Here is a 22,573-nt window from a genome sequence, read left to right as displayed (position 1 = left end):
GCTTTTATAATGACTGGGATTAAGAATAACTATTAACGAGGTTCCATGACAACAAATAATGTCTTGCCTGAGAGTTAAAACAAATCACGCGTACCCGAACCACATACCCGCTTGGCTATTATGGGATGTGGGATGTAACGCTTACACGCTTGTCCACACTTATGGGAAGTGGTATGGGACCCTTCCCCTCCTCCCCCCCCCCCCCCCCCTTACGCAGTCTTTGCCCCTCAGGATGGCTTGATGACGTCATTGGAACCTCGTCCTTACAGTCTGAATTTATGGCGGCAATTTTGAATTAAGAGATGGCTGTCGTTCTGCGTGACCTGAAAATGAATACGGTCTAACTAGGACAATTTTGGCAAAGTCATCTATGGCTCTTACCACAGTATTACATTTATATGTTTTTCTTTGGCCACCATCTTGAATTTCAAGATGGTGGCCTATCTAATGATCTACAATAGGAAACAGCTGTACTGGAACGTTAGACATCACAAGCATGCGCATTACTGAAAATTTGATGCTCCTACAATAATTGCAACATGAGATATGCGTAAAAACGCTACGGTGGCCATTTTGAATTTCAAGATGGCAGCCTAGTAATTGTATCAAAACTAACCAAATATGAAGCTTCTACAATGCTCATTGTATGAGATATGGTTCAAAATACTGTTTGCTATGGTGGCCATTTTGAAATTCAAGATGGCAGCCTACAAATGGTATAAAAAAATCCACAATATCAGAAAAAGATATACCAGAGTGTCTGACATTACAACCATGCATTTTGCACCAAATTTGAAGCTTCTACAAAGCTCACTTAATGAGATATGGATAAAAATACAGTTTGCCATGGTGGCCATTTTGAAATTCAAAATGGCGGCTGAAGACGTGGTCAGAAAAAATGGAACCCAATTTTTTTTTGATTCAGCACCCCCAAATTGACAAAGTTAGCCAAAAAAAAAATCAATTTTGGCACAAAAATCTCACGGGATTACATAGTAGCCTCTACTATATGGTCATAGATCCATAAAATAACCAAATTACATAATAACTAGCATCTGCGACTTTGTGTGAAATTGATGCTCCAGTCATTTTATGGATAAACCTCTCGAATATCCATCATCATTTGTCATGATCTCCATATAAATGTTTTCAGTATATTTATTACATCTTGTGATATGTTGTATGATACAAAGATGTACATCTGTGCTTTTAAGTTCCACTCCAGTGTCTGGTGTAGAGACTTGATCCCAACCCCACTGAGGATTTCTGCCAATTTCTATTTTGATAAAAAAGAAATAGTCAAAACAACACTAACTAATATTTTCACTGATTAGCACATACACCCCAACACATGTCAATTCAAACATTCTCATTCACTGGCTATACACTGGTGAAAGAAGTGATTGAGACACTCAGTTGGTACAATACATGTATTGGATTTAAATCGCAATATATAACACACAATGTACAGTATTGTATACAGTATTGTATGATCTTTATTCTACATTATTCATCACTTGTGCTAAAGATGAATGAATTTTACACACAAAGGCAACCATCAAGTCTAAATACCTGCGAAGGTACATCCCTATCACCTGTCAATCTGCATTACCAATGGAAACAAGGTCGCTATGTACATATCTTACAAAGGGCTGCCCCACGGCACCTTAATAGCTCAGTTGAATGATCATGACGATATTGACGAGATATTGATCCCCTGTGTAATGCTGGCTAGTGGCCAGAATGATAACAGCATCCCTAATAGAGAGGTTGAAGGTCGCAAATTCTGGGGCAATACAAATTAAACGATCCGGCTCGTGCAATATTTATGGTCGTGCAATGGACAAAGACTCATTCTTTCGTATGCCTGAGTCACAATGTCAAAACCTTGATATTCCCGGAAATTGGAAAGCCACATATTCAGCTTCAAGGCTTCACTCATTTTCATGGCTGTTATTGTTTAAATGCCAATGCCTGAAAATTGTGTATAAGCATTCAAGAACTGCATCGTAGGCAAAGAGTTAACAGATCGTAATATACTGATAATGCTACACAACTTTTTTTTCTTTCTAGAAAGAATGTATAAAAGAACTTGGAATGCTCAAAGCTCTTGTAAACTACCCCTGAACAACAGATACAACTGTACCTTTCATATATGCACACAATTTCAACATAATGCATGCACCATCAGTAATCACTGGGTAAAATTCCTTGAAATTAATGATTTGACACACATCAAAACAAATCTGCATTATTTCAATGTTGCTACACCCAAAGTTAAAAGTATTTACCCATTTATGGTCTGAACTGGAAACCTGTTGATCACTACCATTGGACAAACACTACTCCATAAACGCAGCTTCTGTACGACATGAGAGTAAATGTCTATGACAGAGCAATGTGTACTCCATCATTTGCCAAGTGTGATGTCATATCCATCCATCGCCATGGAAACTGGTTCTGAACAACCTCACCTGGCCCATGTGTTTATGTGTGCACCTGGTTCCAACCCAAGTTATAACAAAAGACTGCGACATCATCACTTCAGTACTCTATTATATCCCCTCCTGAGTCATCAAATACAGACACACACACACACACACACAGACACACACACACATGAACACAGAGTGACTTTATGTTCATAAAGACCACCTGTCTTCAAAGAACAATCACTTGTCATTGATTTAGGTGGGGTCACTGCACATCAAGTTGGACTTGCTTATTAAGGCCAGCTATACAGAAGGTCTTCTTGAAATGTCTTTTTGGGTGGATCTGACATACTACATTGATTTCTGATCACCAAAGCAAATACACATATACCCTCTGGCAATAAATATTATCAACAAACTGTCAAGAACTTGTATACAAGCTGTAGATCAACTGACTTCTTGAAGTTCAATCCTGAATGTCTATTAGCTATCTTTTCACTAAAAAAAGACAAGATACATAACATATTCACATAGGAAAAGCCACACTGATCCACTATTCAAATACACAAAATCCCACTGTATTTCTTGTTGAGAATTGCTGGACAAGCTACTGTGAATCAACGGCTATCATCAGCAAAACAGATGTCTTTTCCCCCTTTCTTTAATGAAGACAATGCAAGATCATCAAATTGTTCTGGTTATGTGAAGAATCATTGGAAAGCCATTTGTACATCCTCACCAAAAAGAACAACATTAAAGGGTAAAATTCTCTTGTACAAGTTCAACTTTGTGAACTTTGATCCATCTCCAATAGAAGCACCCTCATAGCTAATGGTCTTGGAAAAAGTCTTGGTTCTCTGCTCCGGCGTATTCCAACAAAACCATTATCTCCACGAGGCAAAAAAAGTCTTGAGCAGTTCAAAAGTCTTTCTCTTATCTTAACAAATGCAAGCATCTGCTCTGCACAGTATGTGATCCTAGAAAGACTGGACGATGATCTTTCTCCTTGTGTCATGGGTGAACTTGTGGACCTTGAAGATCTCGCTCTCAAAGAAAGCCGAGAGATTGTGGATGTGGATCTGCCGTGCCTGGTGGGCAAAGGGACACATCAAGAAGATAAGAGTTAATGTAAGTTTAAAGGTAAGCAGCATTGGCAGTAGGAAATACCATGTGAGAAAAGATAATGATCAAATTTCTTTTGTCAAAGCATCAGATGCAGATTTTTTCCCCCTCTTCTGCTGTCAACTTTAACATTGCTTTGCACAAATCTGTTTTGCATACAGAATCTCCAAGAAAAGCCAAGAAACATCTGATATTGTCTATCAGATTTTACTGATCATGAAACCAGGAGTCTTCTCAGTAATCATGAAAACACAGAGAGAAGACTACTTTCTCCCCTCCACGTGCTTCGTTTAGGTCTATGACCTCATTAGAAATTCAGATATATCGACTCTGTCACACATAAACTGAATCACGGGCGACGTAAACAAAATTTTATTCTTTGAAATATCATAATCTTCTTTTGATATCTATCTTTCTATGGCATATCCACCTGAACTTTGTCACTTTCACTTTCTCTGGAGCTTCAAAATACAAAAAGATGAGATAACCTCTGCTGAAAACTGTTGTAACTGTTTACAAGAACTGTCTGCATCACATAGAAATGAGAAAACATGTACAGTCATGTATCGATGTGTAACGGTTGACCTTGCCTGTAATGGGACACAACACTTCAAAAATTTACAACTCACCTTATCTGCCAAGTCTTTTTCTGAGATCTCCACGATGTCCTGATCGGTTCCGTACCTGGTCCGGTGGAACGACATCTGTTCCTGGACCAACTGCTTGAGGACGAAGAGGAGGAGCTCGTTGTTGTCACGACGGAATGTCAGGTAGCGGGAGAAGTTCTGTTTGATTGGGAGGAGAAAACAGAAGAAGATACCAATATCACATTCATTGACGCTGATAAATCGCTGGACTTTATTTTCAAGTTCAACATCATGAATGTTAAACAATACATAATTCACTCAATCATATCTGATCTTGTAATTTCTTTTCTCATCAGTGTTCAGGAATGCTAAACAGATTTAAAACTATTTTGGCAAGCAGTTGCATTAAAAATTCATCAATTTACATTTTCGACTGAGAAAAAAACAACAAAACTTAAGACCTGTTCTTGGTATATGAATAGACCAGGGCCTCACATTAAAAGTGGCCTGGTAGGCTGGGGCCACCAAAAGTTGATATCGGGCCACCAAATTACCAAAAAGGTTATCTTTTGGTAGCCTAATCAGAGAAGTAGAATTCGAAATGGATTGATTTAGTTCCTTTCAATTCGGGCTATCAAAATATGAAATGTTAAACATATTAGTAGCTTGAACAGGCCATCGGGGGAGAAAAAATAAGTTCTGCCTGTGCCAGAATTGAGAAAAATGAAAATTTGTAAAAATTTGTGTACAAAACAAATGGAGAGATGCTCAACATTGAAATCACAGAGTTGCCAATTTGCCTTACTCTCTCCGCTTTAACAATTCATAACTTTTCAATATGTCCACTTCTTTCCCAAAATTTTCACTCATCTACTTCTCTGATTTTTCTGTTTTCATACAAACAGAGACTCCAACTCTCCCGCCGAAAACCCATTTTTGCAAAATCTCCCGTTCTCCCGCTTAAGATTTAATTTCTCCCGCCCTGGCTCTGTGTCTCCCGTTGGAAAGGATTTCTTACTTATTGCTATTGTATGTTGAAAAAAATAAGCCTTAGATAGCACCAGAGAGCATCTAGAACCCTAGGAATTTTGCGCTTCGCATACATCAACTTGGAGTCTCCCGTTTGCTAGGGGTTTCAGGCGGGAGAATCTCCAGATCAGAAGGTGCTTTGGGTTGAAGTCTCTGTACAAAGCATATAATATCAGGATGGAACTTCCCTTTAACCCGTTGCTACACCTATTTCCCATTGATGCTTGGACTCGTCCTCAACATGTTAACCTAATACTGAACAGTGGTGGAGGGAGTGGACCAATATTTAGATGAACCACCGTCGACAGCGATCAATGAGGAGTGGGGCTTGCCTCACCTTTCGCATGCTCCTCATGATGCTGTATTTCTGGGTGTCGATGAAGCTCTCGAGCATGACGCGGATTGCCATGTTGACGTCGTCCTCATTCACGTACTCCCTGAGGTGCATGCGGGCGTTGGCCTCTGCCATGCGGATGACGGACTCAATGTGACGCACTGTGATTGGGATGCTTCCTGTTGCCTGACATAGCGAAAGATGCGAGAAATCAGTACTGAATCATGAAAATGGTTACTCTAAACTAGGTAAAAATATCTCTGCTTTTAAGAAAACCACTTACTTTGAGTGACGGAAACTGCAAAACTGACAAAAACAAATGTTTTAAAGAAAATTCACACCTTAACCTTCACCCCTCTAATTAACATCATCTCGCTTTCAAAACAAATGTCATTTGGACAGTCTATATAAAATTGATATATAATGAGTACAGTAATCCAAAGAATAATTCATTACTACGGGCATCTACTCTACATGATGTTTATGGTACTTTACAGTAGAGGTTCTGAGTGGTGTTGCCTGCTATGAACAGATGGTCGTATGCAACCATTTACTGCGAAATATACCTTACTTCATTGTTGAAGTCATGCAACAAGTTTAGAGTTCAATACAATGTAACACACATGTCACACTTCAGAAGTTGAAAACTGCCTCCACACCACTGTAGACTACAAGAAAGAAGCAATGAAAAGCCATGCCTTACCATGGACTCCCTGCGGAGGTCAGAGTACATCTTGGCCACCTTCTCTTGGTCCATGTGGTGAAGCTTGGGGTGGACCTTGTCCTTGGCGTAGATGATGTACTTCTTCAGGATGTCCTGGGGAATCTTCTCCAACCCAGACGTTGTTGGCAGCTCCTGGAAATGGGTTATTGTTGAGGGAATTAATAGAAATTAAATTCTCATACATGGAGCTAGTACAGATCTAAGCAGGCCAGAACCTTTATTCTCCTCAATAGAGTGCTGATGAAGTGACAGAAATAAATCACATTTACTGACATCAGAGAAGCTTCAGATAAAACTGAACTCTCTTATATGTACTTAAAGTATAATTGAAAACAGCTTTTTCACTTGCAGAGGAATATTTCTCCACAGTTGTAAATGTTTGTGCATCAGTCAATAATACGCAATTATATTACCAACTATCTTGTCCACTAGAACAATGAAAAGATTTAAAATAAAGTCTGGAATATTATGGCTATGAAAATGAGCAAAACTGGACTGTGAGTGAGAACAGTTCATCTGTCAGTGATAGTAAGCATTATGTTCTTGTTCTTAACATCTTTGGAGGAGCTTGTCGGACAGTTTGTGTCCCAACTTACCGGTAGATCCTCCATGGAGGAGTCAGCGTGCGACGGATGATGTCTGATGTGACTGTCCACCACAAACCTGGCTAGGAGTTCATCCTGCACAGGGTCCACTGTGTCGCGGACAACGCAAAGGATGTCAAAACGGGAGAGGATGGGCTCGGTCAGATCAACCTTGGGGCAAAGAAAAACATGTGGCAGGGGTCAAAGCTTTGAGCTAATGAGTACTGTAAAACCAGAAACATTTGCTTTCGAGAATTGGATTTGGCGGCCAATTTTTTTTTTTCACGGCATGAAACTTTGTGAATTGCAAATCATAACTAGAAATGTCGCTATGGCGACTGGTATGCCTCCGCCATAATGCATGATTCTCCTAATAGGTCTATAGTACATGTGGACAATGTGTGATTACATTTTCACAAAATTGGCAAAATATTAAAATGACATGTTTGTCACAAATGTATTGAATGTTTACCTTCCTTGACCTATGTTTAATTGGATGAATAGGAGAGCATGTACTTGGGGATTTAAGAACTTTAACTTGACTTTGACCATTTCATAAGTTTATGCACTGAGTAATTTTCAAGGTATGGAGAAAAAGCGCAATTTCTGTATTGAACAGTAATTTGTTATCATTTTCATTTGGCCTTTGATTTATAAGAGAAGCACTGTCAGGCAGAACATACATAAATTCAGCATGTACTAAGTTTCAAGATAACTTGAGCCACTTCCGAGATATGGAGAAAAAAGTAAGTTCAGCACTTTCACTTGATCTTTGACCTTTTGACCTTTGACCTTCTTGGCAAAAAAAAAATCCCAGAGAATCTCTATTGGGTTAGACATGCATACATCAAGTTTAAAAAAAAAAATATCCTGCTGGCATTGCATAAATATAAGGAAAATAGTAAGATTTTGAAGTATTGCCCTTGACCTTTGACCCCTGACCTTTGACCCATGAACCCTAAATTCCCTAGATAACCACTGCCAGTCAGTAGATGCATATACACTATGTTCCATGAAGATACCTTGAACAATTTCCAAGATACAGAGAAAAAAGTGAAATTTTAACATTTTACTTGACCTTTTGACCTTTGACCTTTTGACCTCATGACCCCAAACTTTCACCAGAGAATCTTAATTGGGTAGTACATGTATACACTAAGTTTCAAGAAAATATCTTCAGGCATTGCATAGATATGGGGGAAATTATAAAATTTTAAGCATTTGACCTTGACCTTTTGACCTTTGACCTTGAGCATGTGCACCCAAAAGTTGATAGGCACAACTTCACCCCCTAATACACATACATGCCAAGTTTCATTAGGATACCTCAAAAGGTTTTGGTAGTTACCCTGTCCACAAAATTCATTACGGACGGACGGAAGGACGGACGGAAGGACGGACGGACGGACGGACGGAAGGACGGACGGACGGAAGGACGGACGGAAGGACGGACGGACGGACAACCCGAAAACATAATGCCTCCGGCACCACTTCGTGGCGGAGGCATAAAAAGCATAATTAAATACTACATGTACATGTACTAGTAATACAGGGATTTGTTAGCAACACTTTTGTGTGAATTTTTTCTTTCGCGAATCATGGCTCCTCACACAATTCACAAAACTTTCATGCATGCAAAACTTTTTTTGTTTTATCGTAATCTATAGGCACTAGCAAGAATTTTTCTGTTGGTATTCGTGCTTTCTCTTATCTCTCATATATTCTCTTTTGGCTGATAAGTCAAAATAAGCATTTCTGATAGGTTTGATGATGCAACACAAGATCACATAGGCCTCTTCACTGCAAATAAATTCATATCACAAGCTGATAGATACTCAAGTAGAGTAGACTGCATTTGTGTTACGCCACTTTGCCATCATTTTTCTCTCTTGAACAAAACTTTCACACCTGAAATACCAATAAAATTCTTCTCATAATAAATTACTGGAGTACTTCTTCAAAGATGATGAACAATCTAACTTTACTGACATCAAACTTTCTTGTAAATGAAACTGATATCTTTGGAAACATGGAATTACGTGTTCTCTTTCTTAGTTTATCAGTAGCTAGAAACCAGTAAACTGAAATCTTGACAGCATAGATTCACAAGACACTCACATTTTCTGAGAAAGTGAGGGAGGGGTTGTATCGTCCTCCAATGGGGTTGGCCGCGGCGATGATGCTGCAGCGAGCCTGTAGCGAGGTGACGATGCCTGCCTTGGAGATAGAGATGCTCTGCTGCTCCATGGCTTCATGGATGCTGGTTCGGTCTGCATCATTCATCTATGCAAATTAGAGGGAGAATTGAAATATTAGAGAGAGATGGCACTGCGAGCTGTGGTTATGTTCATACCAGCTAAGAAATTAAGGTTGGACTACTTTCAAATATACAGCCAACGTACTACCTATCTGTCTGAAGTCAAACTGATTTTTCTAAATGTGTGAAGAGGGGAGTCACAGAAAATGGAATAGTTACAAACAAATTTATCATATTTCACACATACAGTGGAATCCCATTATAACAAAGTCCTCGCGACCAGCAGTTTTCTTTCATTATATTGAAATTTCACTGTAACCAAAATTTCGATATAGCTGTGTTCCTTATAAAGGGAGTGCACTGTACTCCATAGAAGGGGTAAGAATAAAGCTACTTCTTGTAATCTGTTGTTGACAGATCAGTAGCTGCAAATATTTTAACACGGTGCATGACCAATGACCCATGACTTCACCTTGTCGAACTCATCGATGATGCAGACTCCTTTGTCGGCCAAGACCAAGGCACCAGCTTCCAGTGTCCACTCCCTGGAGACCGGGTTCCGCTGGACGTAGGCTGTCAGACCGACGGCCGATGCTCCTTGACCGGTGGTGAATACTGCCCTCGGTGCTGTCTTCTCTACGTACTTGAGGAACTGTGACTTAGCTGTTCCGGGGTCACCACAGGCCAGAATGTTGATGTCACCACGCACTTTGTGCTTCTGACCTGGAAATTTTAACAACCACAAGAACAAAACTTACATGTTTTGCTTATTTGAAAAAAAGCTCATATGCAATTAGACAAGTCAATTGACGAATCATTGATTAATCACTTTTAAGTCAGAATTTCACATATGTCAATGGTCATAAAAGAACAAAACAATTAAAACATACACTTAATAATCCCTGTTACCATAAAAGGTTCGTAACCTTTTCTAAACATGACCATTATTAGCAACAGGAATTGAGGTGACATGACATCTGCTCCTACAACAATTGCTCCGGTAATAGGGTTAGGGTTGCGATAGGGTTTTAGGTCTAGTTTGATGCGAAGATTAGGATTAGGGTAAGTGGCTATGTTTGTGGGTAGAATTTATGGTTGGCTTAGTGTGCAGATATTTCATGGGAGCCATTGATGCAGGAGCAAATGTCACAGAAACAAAATAGATGTCTCTGCATGTACATGAATAAAGTCGCAAGTGAAACTGAGAGAAAATGCAAGGAGCCTCCAACAACCAGCTTTTCTTTCATACACTGCAATAAAACTTCAGCCTTTTTATGGACAAGTGAGTGACACTATTCATTTATGTTGATTAAAAGTTTGCATGGTGATGTGAATGAGGCTGAGAGGTCTGCAGTAAGACCATGTGTATGTAGTCCCTGAAAGTACTGTCGTTTAGCAAAAGAAAGAGGAGACTTGAGGAGGGACGTGATATACATTTGTAGGGAGAGTGTAATGATGGCAAATAATGACAGTTGAAGGACCGTGGTGGGCTGGAAGTTGAGGTTGCCTTAATGGAGACCAGAAAATAGAAGACGGGGACAGTTCTAAGGTAGAATAGAGGGAGAGTCAGGAAAAAGGTTTGGAAATTGGTGGGGGAGAAAGATGAAACAGAAAGAAGGGAGGACAGGAGAAAAAAGAAGGTTGGAAAATAATGAAATGAGAGGGAGGTGTGATGAAGACTCCCGTCCACTTCTGTCTAAGGACAATCAATTTGCCCAAAATGTCAAGCACTTAAAGTAAGGTATCTATAGCTTTCCTTTATACTAACCTCTCTTCCTCAGTATTCATTTTCGTATTACATAACTTATTTACCTGGGTTCTTGGGCTCTCCTCCAAAGAGAGACAATGCAATAGCCCTCTTGATGTCATCATGGCCATAGATTGATGGGGCAATGCTGGCAAAAATCTGCATTTCAAATGGAAAGAAAGAGACACTGATTTAGTATGTGAAATTCTGGTATAGTTTCTACAAAGTAGTGTTTATGGAGGAGATAAAAACATAACATCAGCAAATGACAGTAATATGGCTCAGGAACATTAAAACAAAAGAAAAACAGTATAAAAAACAATACATTGAATGGAAATATGCAAGCTTTCATTCATTAAAGACTGTCCTTCAATGTCAGTGATACCTATTGAAGAAAATATAACATCATGTTTTAAGTTTTGTATGAGATTTGGGAATGCAGTTTTCAGCAGATCATTTCAGCAACCTACTGTATAACCCGTTATTTTTGCATACAGATATTTTCACGAATGAGGTCTAAAACATTTTCACGAGATGTTGTTTTCACGAATTGACTCTGAGGCTACTGTAAGTGCACTATTACCCTAGCACATGTGACATTTTTGTGTGTTGCTAAATTCGCAGTCCAACAGTGATTCGCGAAATTCAAGAAAATTAAACCCTCGCAAAAATATCAGTTTATACAGTATGTCAAAAGCTCAAAGTAACACTGCATCCACATTACATTCCTAGTCAAATTACATTTTTTATCAGGTCACTGTTTTCAACACTGTGTTCAAGATCCAAGGCTGCGTGAAGTTCTCAGTGGTGCCCACTGGGCATTTTATAATAAGCTAAGAAAATATTTACTTAGTTCTTTTATGATTAATAATAACAGATGTTTCTCCTCACCCTTTCTCCAATCCTTTCATCTTTGGAAAGCGCCACAATGGCCTTAATGTCATCATCAGTCAGTGCTCCGGCCGCCATCTTGTCGTCTTTCTTGGTGATGTAGTTTGCCTGGATCACGGTGGCAAACACGGGGAAGCCATTGGCCGTGTTCAAGGAGCCATCGTAATTGTTGTGGTACACCCCTGTCAATTCCTGCAGAGTTAAACAAAACAGAACTGTTTTGAAAACATCAAACAGTCAAAGGAGAACCTATATCAAAATGATCATGACTTCATGTGAGGGGAAGTACGGAGATATATGGATTTCTCTGTTGTTCACTGTTACATGTTCTCATTTAAATGCCTTCGTATCAACACCAAGGCAATACTGAAAATCACCAAGCATCTGAAAGTATTCATAGAAATTTGGGATTCATCACAGATTTTTTTACCCCTCCTGGCCAAACTGTGAAGAACTTTTACAATGAGATACCAAAACTCTTGTACTATGCATAAAATGCTAATATAGTTTAAAATTTACAACGCATCTACCTGAGATGCCTTCACTTGCATATACATATGCTCATCAATTATCATTTACACAAAATGGGTCAGCACACCAGCTGGCAAGAGCCTACTTACGATCTCGTCACCAGGCTTGCAGCTGTCCACTAGATCAGCCAGCAAGATGGCGTCCTTGGAGCGTGGGAGTCGCCCCGCCGCCACTTTGCCCGGACTCTCCTGGATGGTGATCCGCTGGTAGTTCTGGTACAGGGTCTGAAGGAGTAAGGAGAACAAAAATAAAACAAGAAGGACATTACAGACTTGCTTTGAATTGTACTGTATCGACAGCTGTAGATACTTTTAAAAGTTGAATGCAATAGTGTTTTAATGTTAACAAATATCATCTGTAGTAAAAATAATGAGATCATGAACTGGGGCTTCTTATTTATGGGCAACTAACCTTATACAGACATTTAAAGAGAACTGAAACTGGTTAGATATCAAACTTTCTAGAGCAAAATGATATTTGAAATAGCATAGTTCATTCATTACAATAGTTTAACTGACAAGCAATTCCTCCAAACAAATGCATTAATAAAGGATTCAAAAGAAATCTTTTGAGGATTTCTGTCAAATTTGAAATCTCGTCACAGCATCTGTGACAGGAGTAAGTGACGAATCATATTTTGTTCATGTTGTTGTATAGCATCAATAAATCTATCCATCAGCATAGATTCTGCCAATACCTGTTCCATGTTGATCTCAAACGGTCCGGTGGACTGGCACTCAGGGCAGGAGCCCGGCCTGACCTCCTGGTTTTGGCTCTGGTAAAAGGGCCCCAGGACAAAGCCACACTTGGGACAGTCGTACTTTATCATGCTGAGCTGGGGCATGATGCCGGTGGAGCTGGTCACGACCCCACTTGTTCTGATTAGCTGGTTCAAGTGAAGCTGCCTGGAAGCAGAAAGGAGGATATAAAAGGATATTTTATCTTCACATGCATAGCAGAAGTAAAAAAAAGATGAAGAAAGGAAGAGATATGAGATCTATCTCAAGGCATACAAAAGAAGGAAAATGTTCTATTTTACTCTTTTTGAGATAACTAGGTATAGACAAATGATCTTTATCTCATGACATAGTGCAGAGTGAAATAATGCCTCCTGCACCACTTCGTGGCAGAGGCATAAAAACTAAACTAAACTAAAATTAAACTCTCCAGATAAAGGGAGGAAGGAAAGACATCTTTATTGTGATATACAGTGGTGTCAAAAGAGAAGCAACATATAGTTTGCTCTAACCTGAGTGATCTGAGTTCCTCAACCAATGGCAGCTCAGCAATGCGAACATGAATCTCCTTGGCAATCTGCTCGTACTTGGGGAACATAGCCAGCACCACTTCCTTGGCAGCCTCATCGAATATCTTCAGCATTTCAGTGGGCGCCTCGGGGAGGAAGTAAGCCAGGACCTGCTCTTGGGAGGCCAAGATGTTGTAATCCACGACGAGGCTCTCTTTGTTGCCTGTAGAGGAGTGAGGTTACCATGGAAACAATGTAATGAATTTCTGCAAATGTAACTTACAACAAGCGAAATGCATTCAACTGCTCTCATCATTATGCATTAGTGTGGCACATTACCATCTTTTTTCTTTAAATAGAAATAGTACTCATGAGCATATGTTTCATACAAACACAATAAATGTACATTTTTTTTAATCACCTCATTTTCAAGATCAAAGATTTGATCCTGTAAAAATGTGAAACAAATCTTCTTATACTGAAGGTGAAATTCAATGCTGAAATTTGTGTCATCAAGTGAAAAGTAAATCAAAGGGAAGATACAGTAATCTGTGAAGCTTCAAGAGGAGTACAATGTATTTCATCATGAAACAGTAATGCAACTAACTACAACAACTTTGGAGATGCCTTCAGCTGCGTGATATCTACCGTTTCTCCCTTTTACCCTCCCATTAACATATTGGATAAGTATAAAGCAAAGTTGTTGTTGTTGTTGTTTTCCAAAACAAGGACAAAAAAGCACTCCTAAAATCATTTGGGCATATTCTAGCAGCATTTAAAAATAATGTTTTTTAGTCTGGTGTGACAGAGTAATCACTCCTTGTCATTAACCCTATCATACCCAAAAGTTGAGACAATCCTGTACAAGAGCAGATGAATTCTCTAGGGAAGTGAGCTGGAGGAGGTTAATGGCATCCTAACCTTCACACATTTGCCTGATCTTCTCCCGGTACAGGTTGTGCCCCTTGTCGTCGACAAAGGTGCAGAGGAAGTTCTTGAAGCGGTTGTAGATCTCCAGGCGGGGTGCGGCCAGCGAGACCCACTCCCTCACCGAGTGTCCCTTCATGTCCTCCAGATTCTCGATGCTCTCGATCATCTGTGGACGGAATTTTGACAAAACCTTAACATTTAGTGTCAAATCTGACACGGAAATGAATGAATTCATACTGCTCATCAACGGAAGAAAAAATTTGTTCCAGTATTATATATATTTTGCGTCCTCTGAAAATAATGGCATGGAATGTGTGTTTCTCACTTCCTTGCTTGTCAGTAAGTTTCACCAAGAATCCCTTGGTCATAGAAGAAAGTACATTGTCACTCATCAGTGACATAGAGCTAGATGAAAAATGACTGTGTTATTGCCTCTACCAAGACAATGCACATGGACTGATTGGCATCATCAGTGTGATAATACTGAGTTAGTGTCATACATGGCAAATAATTGCAGTAATTACAGCAGTACTATTACTACTACTATACTATTACTACTTCTAATTATCAACATCATCATCACCATCATCACCACCACCAAACATGTGGTGCATTCAGCTGTTACCCATAAACAGTCAGCAATTGTAGAAGGATAAAAACACATAGTGGGCCGATATTGCCAATTTAACCCTTTAAACAGTTTTGTGACTCTCAATCATTTTTTTTTAATTATCTTACTTGTAATGAAGTAAGGAAAATGATCATTTGAAGCTTCTCACAAAAAACATCTAAAAAAAAAAAAAAGAATCCGACATTACATGGCTCTCATAGTGACCCATCACATATGATAACATTGTCACACACCTCTTCATCATCCTCAATACCCTCTGCTGCCCTCTCAGCCAGCCTCCTCCTGCGGGTCGGTCTCTCATCCTCCTCATCACTGTCCTCTGATGATGCAAGAGATAGAGATTACAGGGTTAACAAATATATCACAGGGCGGCTGTAGGGAACAGAAAGCTTTACATTTTGGACAGGAACTTGACATGGGTTCTCACAAGGAGAATAATTAAGGCATCATATCCTCACTCCTATACTCATATATTAGCTCCTGATGATTGATGTAGGACGGGGATTCAAAATCTATAATATTCAAGCTCTTACTACTGTGTATGGCTCTGAATGCTAAGAGTAAAAGTATGGAGCTGAAAGTTGCTGCTGGAAGAGGAAAAGTGGTAGGTTTGTATGGAAAGACAGAATGTAACTATAGCAAAGTCACATTGTGGATGTATTCTGCATTAAAACACATTCTTTACATACCTTCCAGATATCTAAATCCATTTACAATGCTGTCAACATCTACACAACAAAATCAGGGAGATTCCAAAAAGCAATCAGGAAGTTGCTTGTGAGTAACAGAAATGTTATTGAGCATAAATAATCCCTGAATTGGAGAGATTTTTACATTTCCTTATCGAGACTGAAGGAGATATTGATGTTTTCAGGAAGACTCCCACAGTATAAGGGAGACTTTGCAGACCTGCATTTGTGATCTCTCAAGATAAATATTTTCACCCGGTGACAGTGGAACATACCGTAAAGGAGACCCGGCCTCATGCGTCCCTGGGCGATGGCTTCTTCTCTGTCCCTCTTCCTCATCGCCCGCTCAGCTGCCACCCTGTCCTCCTGCGCCATGGAGTCATAATCTTCCTCATCCAGGTGGCCTGCGTCATACCGGTCCAGTGCAGGTATGGCTCGGTAATCCCTTTATTTTTTATTTTGGCAAGACAAGAGACACGTATTAGTGACTTGACTTTTCATTCACATGCTTCTGTTGTATTCCTTCTTTCACTTTGATATAGATTTTCCCTGTCTCCGCCTCTCTTGCTGTGATGCAAATCGCTACTACAATGCCTTGTCAGATTATGTATGGATTAAATATAAACTTGATGTAGTTAACCCTTTTATCTAAATTTATAACCTGTAAATAAAGACCATCATACTCTAACATGCATTCTGACTAAGTGAGAATTATGGCAATGTTAACTGCTGCAAAACATAAGAGCAAATTTTGCAAAATGCTTTCCCGAATTCTTCTTGATTTTAAAGGCCAAGGTTGTCATTTTAGAGCAAAAATTTAAAAAACACAATTTCATTTGTAAATAAAGATTGTAACCAAGAGAATGGGTACCAGCTTCCAGATCAAAATGTCTCTTTGATCAAAAAAATATATATATATTACATTTCTCATATTAACCATTCTTTTCTCTCTTTTTTTTTTTTGTGGTGGTGGTAAGCCTGATGTATCTCCTGCCTGGTCTCCTGAAGCTGAAGAAGATTATCAAATCTAGAATATCAGCAATGCAATAGATGTTATGATTATGAGTGGGACAAAACCACTGTCGATTACTATCATTTATTCTGCAAGTTAGTGTTTAGAGCCCTACTATGTATATACTGTCCTTAAAATTGTCCAAAGCCCTTAAAAAGACAGAGTCATAACCTTCAATTCACATTAAAAAATTGAGAATAAGAACTCAATTGTTAGTGGATCTATGTGAACATGCACTTCAATGAATAAAGACTAAAATTCTGTAGGGGCCTGCACTCTACTGTAAATGTGTCAACCAATGTTGTCATCATCGCAACATTAACATTTCCAAAAACTAAACTATTACCGGTATATCAGAAGCCCATGGTTTAAACTTAAAGTCTACCTTTCAAAGTTTGCTCCAAAGAGCTCTTCTCCATCCTCTTCTTCCTCCACATCAGCACCATCTCCACCTTGCAGCTCAGACTCATCCTCAAAGGGAGGTAGATCACTGCGTCCGGGGCTGGAAGACAACAGATTTGTTGAGCGGTCCATGATTCCTGGACTTGTGGGTTCTGAAAACGGCTCAGAGGTACGATCCTTCATAAAAGAAAAGAAAAGAAAAGAAAAAAATAACGTTAGACTAACAACGTTAACGTTAGTTATCACATTCATCCGCATTCTGTATCAGAGTGATTGTATTGTTTGTAGGCCTAACAATTCATTAGGCCTATTAATTAGTTTTGTAAAATAACAAAAACTGCTGATCATCTGTATCTGTATGGTTTAGTCAGCAAAATGTCCAAGAAGACAAATCCACGTTATCTTGTTGAGGAGCACTAACGCGTTAGGGCTAGGGACAGGGTCTACGTGTGGACAGAGCAGACCGCGACCAAGAAAAAATACTATTGAAATTGCTTCAGATTCTGCTTGAACAGAGACAATGACGGACATTGAAATACTGTATTAGGGAGTTGGTTCCAGTCTTTAACAGTCGTTATGAAGAAGGAATCCTGGAAAACTGCAACTGTGCCATTGTTGGATGAATTTTTGATTGTTAAAATGTTACCTCAGGTGTCACGTGTGTTGGGTTGAACGTAACTGCGACAGCCGCCACACGCAGTATGGCGGCTGCGCCGTGCTCCCATTTCAGATCTTCATGTTGAACAAACGGGTGCCTTTGCGGCGCTATATTTCCTTAATTTTTCAACAGAAACTACTAGGAATACTTACATGGGTCGATGAAACCTAAACATAACCAAAATGACTATCATCGGCGACTGTTTGAGGCATTTCATTGCTTGTGATGCACAAAATGATGTCTTATAAGCAGCTCACCGATGTTCACAGAATTCACAATCACTTGCACAAGCACACAGAATAGGGGAGCTATTCGTTATTCTCACATTAGCGAAACTGCGGGGAAGCCGCCAGGACCGCGCCTGGTGGCGTGGTCTCCGGGGCTAGGTTGAACGTAGCCATGCAAGGAATGAACAAATCATCTTCATCAGGAATTTAAAAAAAAAAATGCTTCTAAAGTTAGAAATCTAATGTTACACTACAATGTTAGACCTAACATTGAACTGTTAGTGTCAGAGTAGTAATCAGACCTCCCTCCGAATCTAATAAGTAACGTTAACTGTTAAATTTAACATTTAATTTAACTTGTCGTAAGACTAAGAACCTAGATCTACTTAAGAGTTTATATATACCTAATTTATATCTAAGTCTCATCAATCTGTTACAATTTATATGTCAACTGCATGAACATCCGACACAAAGGAAGACCTCACTTGTCTTGGTCATGAACGACAGTACAAACTTAAAGTACAATACATTGGACGCCATTTTTAAATGTCCACACTCTGTGAATGTTTGATGCGTCGAAGAAGAGGTTCTACTTCAAACACATGCGAAACGAAACTGACTTGAAAACAGTGCAAAGCCAAAGGACAATATTAAATTGGTACTGAAATTCAGTAGGTTTTACTTACCGTCATTTTTGCGTAGACAGCCTTGGAAACTTGAAAGGAAAACTTCCCTGGGTTTGAAGATGCAAAAAGTGTAGACTCCTGACTCTAGCTCTGCGCGATTGACGTTTCAGCCAGGTATCACGACACGCGATGAGTATTGTTGTGAAGATCGAAGATTGCTCGGCTCGCGGTACGGCAGCGCAGCTGGACGTGCGTGGCGAGACGGTGTGGGGTTTGGTTTGTATGGATCCGGCGACTGCGAATTTTCCCGCAACGTGCACTCGTGATCAAAAACCCCGCGAAGGTCTGGACAACCTAGTCTTAACTTAGGTGTTTTATCAATTAAAAAAAAAGAGAATGCATATTGATCCACACATATGTATATTCTAGAATACCGATTTTTAAAAAATTTCAAAATTATATTTATTCAATTTTCATGGTTAAAACTTTATTATTAATATGAAATATTATTTGAATATTTATATACTTTGCTGGCATTGAAAAAAGTTGGACATTTAAACGTCCTGTTCCTTCGCTGAAAACATAATGTACTACGAGTGGTTGTTACAGTCACGCATCAATTTCGAAGCTTACAGCAGCGAAATATACCGCTGGCCAACTGAGAAGTGCACCTGTGAAGTGCACTGGCCCATCACAACAACGATAACAAGTTCCCCCAGCTCGCTCGCTTGCGCTCGCCAAAGCTCGGTGCGCATACATACTGCACTGCCGCTGACATAGCCTGGCCGACCTTCTACCCTTCTGTTTCTGTACTGCACTTTTCCGCTATTGCCATCCATGGTTCAATGTTGATGTTTATAGAGGTACACTATTTGATGTAGGCCTACTATACTTCACTCAATCAAGCCCCCAAGGAACTGCATATCTCGAGTTGTACCTCGAATAGAGGTTGCGAAAATCCGTTTGGAGGAACCGGATGAGGACGACCGTTTCTTCGACTAGCGTAGCGCGGACAAGGACGGGACTCTACGTGGTACGCTCACTGCTGCACTGTGATCCTGATATCTGATCCTGTGTACTGTAGTGTAAATGTAATGAATGTAGATCAGATAAACAATGTCAATCAGCTCAGTTTATCGACGTGTTCCCCGTAATGATAAAGTGATAGAGTCTATGGTAAAATTAGAAATGACCCTTAACGTTGTACTGTTAGTGTTTGTAAATTGAAAATTAAATTTTATGTTAAATTTTGTTTTTAACACTTACTTTTAAAACTAAAGAGGCGTGTGTATTTACAACTTAATACAAGTGCAGTGCCACATGCCAGTCAGTGAGGCCAATTGAAGGATTGAACTAATTTAACTGTTGCAGTAGGCCTAACGGTTAGAGCCACTAACTTAGTCACTCATTAGGAAATCATTGAAAATAATTTAAAATTTTAATGAATTTACCGATTGAATAGCCTAAACTGACACATGGATCTAAATATTGAAAATGCAAATAGATCCCCACACATAACTTGTAACTGTTAAATTTATACCAAGTTTCTCACATGGCAGGGTGGGAGTGATCCTAGTAAAAGTTAGAAATGCAGCATCTGAAACTGCAATTATTGTACAAGGGGTGGGGGGGGGGAGCTATAAGTACATGGTTGTAGATAACATTAGCAAATTGGGTGTAAAATCGTATCTAGACTGTAACGTTAGATCCATAGAACTCTAGAGTAAGAACCTCAATTTTCGGCAAGCCTCCAATATCGGGACACTTACCACTTAAATCACAAGGCAGCAAAGTTGGCTGTCACAACACAAGCATATCACATCGTTTCATATGCTGTACTAGCACACTCATTCACCATAGGAAAGTCCCTGAGTCACTTCCAAAACCCATCTAAAATCCCAAATTTTGCCATCAAAAACGCGGAATCACCGCAACTTTTCCAAAGGGTGCGCGAATTTAATAGGTCCCGTGTAAAGAATTGGGGTCGCCAAAAAAGCGCTAAAAATTGAAAAATTACGCCGTTCTGTTGCGAGATTTTTCACTTATCGCAAGCTCAGAGTGTGATGGTATCCTCAAAAACACAAAAGAAAAACAAAATCTCCATACGTGCGGATGCAGTGAATAAATGTACAGGGGCTGAATGCAAGTGCAGAGTCCCCGAAATACGGACACGAACGGGCGCGCAACATCGCCGATGCAACCTTACGCCAACAGGGTATGGCGCGCGCGGATTTTTCAGCGGCCTTGCATGCGTATTGACATTGCGCCCGTGTCCGAATTTTGGAGACGCTGTCCGAATTTTAGGGAATTGACAAGGTGATAATGTTTGGGGATTTTGTGAAATTTTATGATCTGGTTAACAAAATTAATATTGGGAAAAATTAGGTTGATACATTTAACATACATTATCATAGATATAATTTTGTAGAGTATTATTTTAATTGAATGAATATTGCAAAAAGGCTTAAGTGTCCGAAAATTGGGGCTTTTACTCTATTCTAGAACCTGCCAAAATGCAATTTAACATTCATATTTTAATTCTCTGTTTCTGACATGGTAAGTGGGGGTTCGAGTGAAAGACATCATTTTGAGCATATTTCCTCAAAATTTCTTCCTGGTGAATGAGTCTTGATTTGTAGAACAAGAATGAATCCCACAAGGAATGGAACAGTCATCCCCCAGCATTCCCACTGATTCCCACTGATCAGTTACTAGCCATCCCCTTTAACTTACCAACCTGGGCCTGGGAGAAGTAAGAAAATGATTACTGGGCGGGCGACTGATCGTGAGTTGGGTTGCTGGGGCGTGAGACTTGGTAGGTCTGATAATGGGAGGTAAAAATCAATAATGTACAAATCATTTTTGGCAAGTCGTCTGAAAGTTGTTTGAAAAAGGTCATCTTAGAATGCAGCACATGAACGCTCGCTCGCAGACAGGGAGAGACAGACACACATACACATGGGCAAATGCATTTCTTAACTGACTCTTTTCAACTTGCCGTCTAATTATTGTACGTTGATTTTTACCTCTTGGTTAACTTTGCTTGATGATACGTTGCATGATGATTTATTAGCAGCTACCGGTAATTTGATTTTTTTTTAAAGTTCAGATTGTACAGCTGCAAATGCCACAAGTGCTTGTGAAGAGAAATTTTTAGGCGATGACAAGAGAGTCAACGTCGACATCAATGTTTCTCACCCCCCAATTTAATCAAAATTTATATGAGTGATGGGAAATCATAATCAATTACTTCAGTTTTTCCCATGATTTGGTACTGTGGAATTTCAAGATATCTACACTGTACGTGGATGTGAAAGTATATTACTGCCAGATTTGTGTATTTGTCTTCTATTGACCTGTCATGATTTTCAGCCAGAGTATCACATACAGAATCTGCATTCTCTGTTTGTCTTGATATTCGGGGTGTGTGATATTAGACCATCCAATCTACCAAACCAAACCGATTTCAAAAATCGCTAATTTAGAATCTAGATGCTGTCTTTATGGATCATCTGGATATATAGGTAAAGGAGTACATGTTATGGATGTGCAGTGCAGAGTAAGGGTTGATGGTTATTTTTTTTTTCATTCAGAGACATATTTTCTCAGAAATGGGAGGTGTCTATATATGACATAAACCCTGAGAAGTGGCATAGATTACTGTCATGGTTTTGGCTTTTCCTATGCAAAAAAAAAAAAAAAAAAGGAAAAAAAAAAGCAATAGGGAACCCTAAGCACTTGTAATGTACATGTGTAGGCATGCTATACATTGTCGCTAGATCAATATTATTAATTGCTTTCTTGAGACATCTTGTTCACATTACATCATTATCATGAATAATGATGGTTGCAATATATGATTGTTTGAATGTGCAATCTGAGTGTAATGCCAAATTATTAATTATGGGGGAGGG

General features: G+C 39.4%; 1 protein-coding gene across 1 annotated transcript; it reads right to left on the bottom strand.

The window, feature by feature from the left end:
• Positions 1 to 1,782: 1,782 nt before the first annotated feature.
• Positions 1,783 to 18,883, bottom strand: LOC139718637 (DNA replication licensing factor mcm2-like). The gene is made up of 17 exons (XM_071630098.1): positions 18,720 to 18,883; positions 17,132 to 17,325; positions 16,010 to 16,179; positions 15,279 to 15,364; positions 14,406 to 14,580; positions 13,488 to 13,707; positions 12,936 to 13,143; positions 12,328 to 12,462; positions 11,708 to 11,899; positions 10,882 to 10,975; positions 9,542 to 9,792; positions 8,931 to 9,095; positions 6,825 to 6,983; positions 6,208 to 6,360; positions 5,508 to 5,690; positions 4,184 to 4,339; positions 1,783 to 3,520 (listed from the first exon to the last, which is right to left on the bottom strand). The coding sequence occupies exons 1-17, from the start codon at positions 18,723 to 18,725 to the stop codon at positions 3,410 to 3,412; spliced, it is 2,658 nt and encodes an 885-aa protein (XP_071486199.1). The 5' UTR covers positions 18,726 to 18,883; the 3' UTR covers positions 1,783 to 3,409.
• Positions 18,884 to 22,573: the final 3,690 nt, after the last annotated feature.

This window comes from Diadema antillarum, unplaced genomic scaffold (assembly GCF_040938485.1).
Source record: "Diadema antillarum isolate AM-2024a unplaced genomic scaffold, OU_Dant_1.0 scf00000098, whole genome shotgun sequence".
NCBI lineage: Eukaryota > Metazoa > Echinodermata > Echinoidea > Diadematoida > Diadematidae > Diadema > Diadema antillarum.
This window is presented reverse-complemented; position numbering and strand designations above follow the sequence as displayed.

What these genes read in the sequence shown, in the direction of transcription:
- LOC139718637 (XM_071630098.1), bottom strand. An exon ending in GTATTGAGGATGATGAAGAG is followed by an intron (nt 14,581 to 15,278) that starts GTGTGTGACAAT and finishes TTCCGTCCACAG; the next exon opens with ATGATCGAGAGCATCGAGAA. An exon ending in ATGAAAGGATTGGAGAAAGG is followed by an intron (nt 10,976 to 11,707) that starts GTGAGGAGAAAC and finishes TTTGAAATGCAG; the next exon opens with ATTTTTGCCAGCATTGCCCC.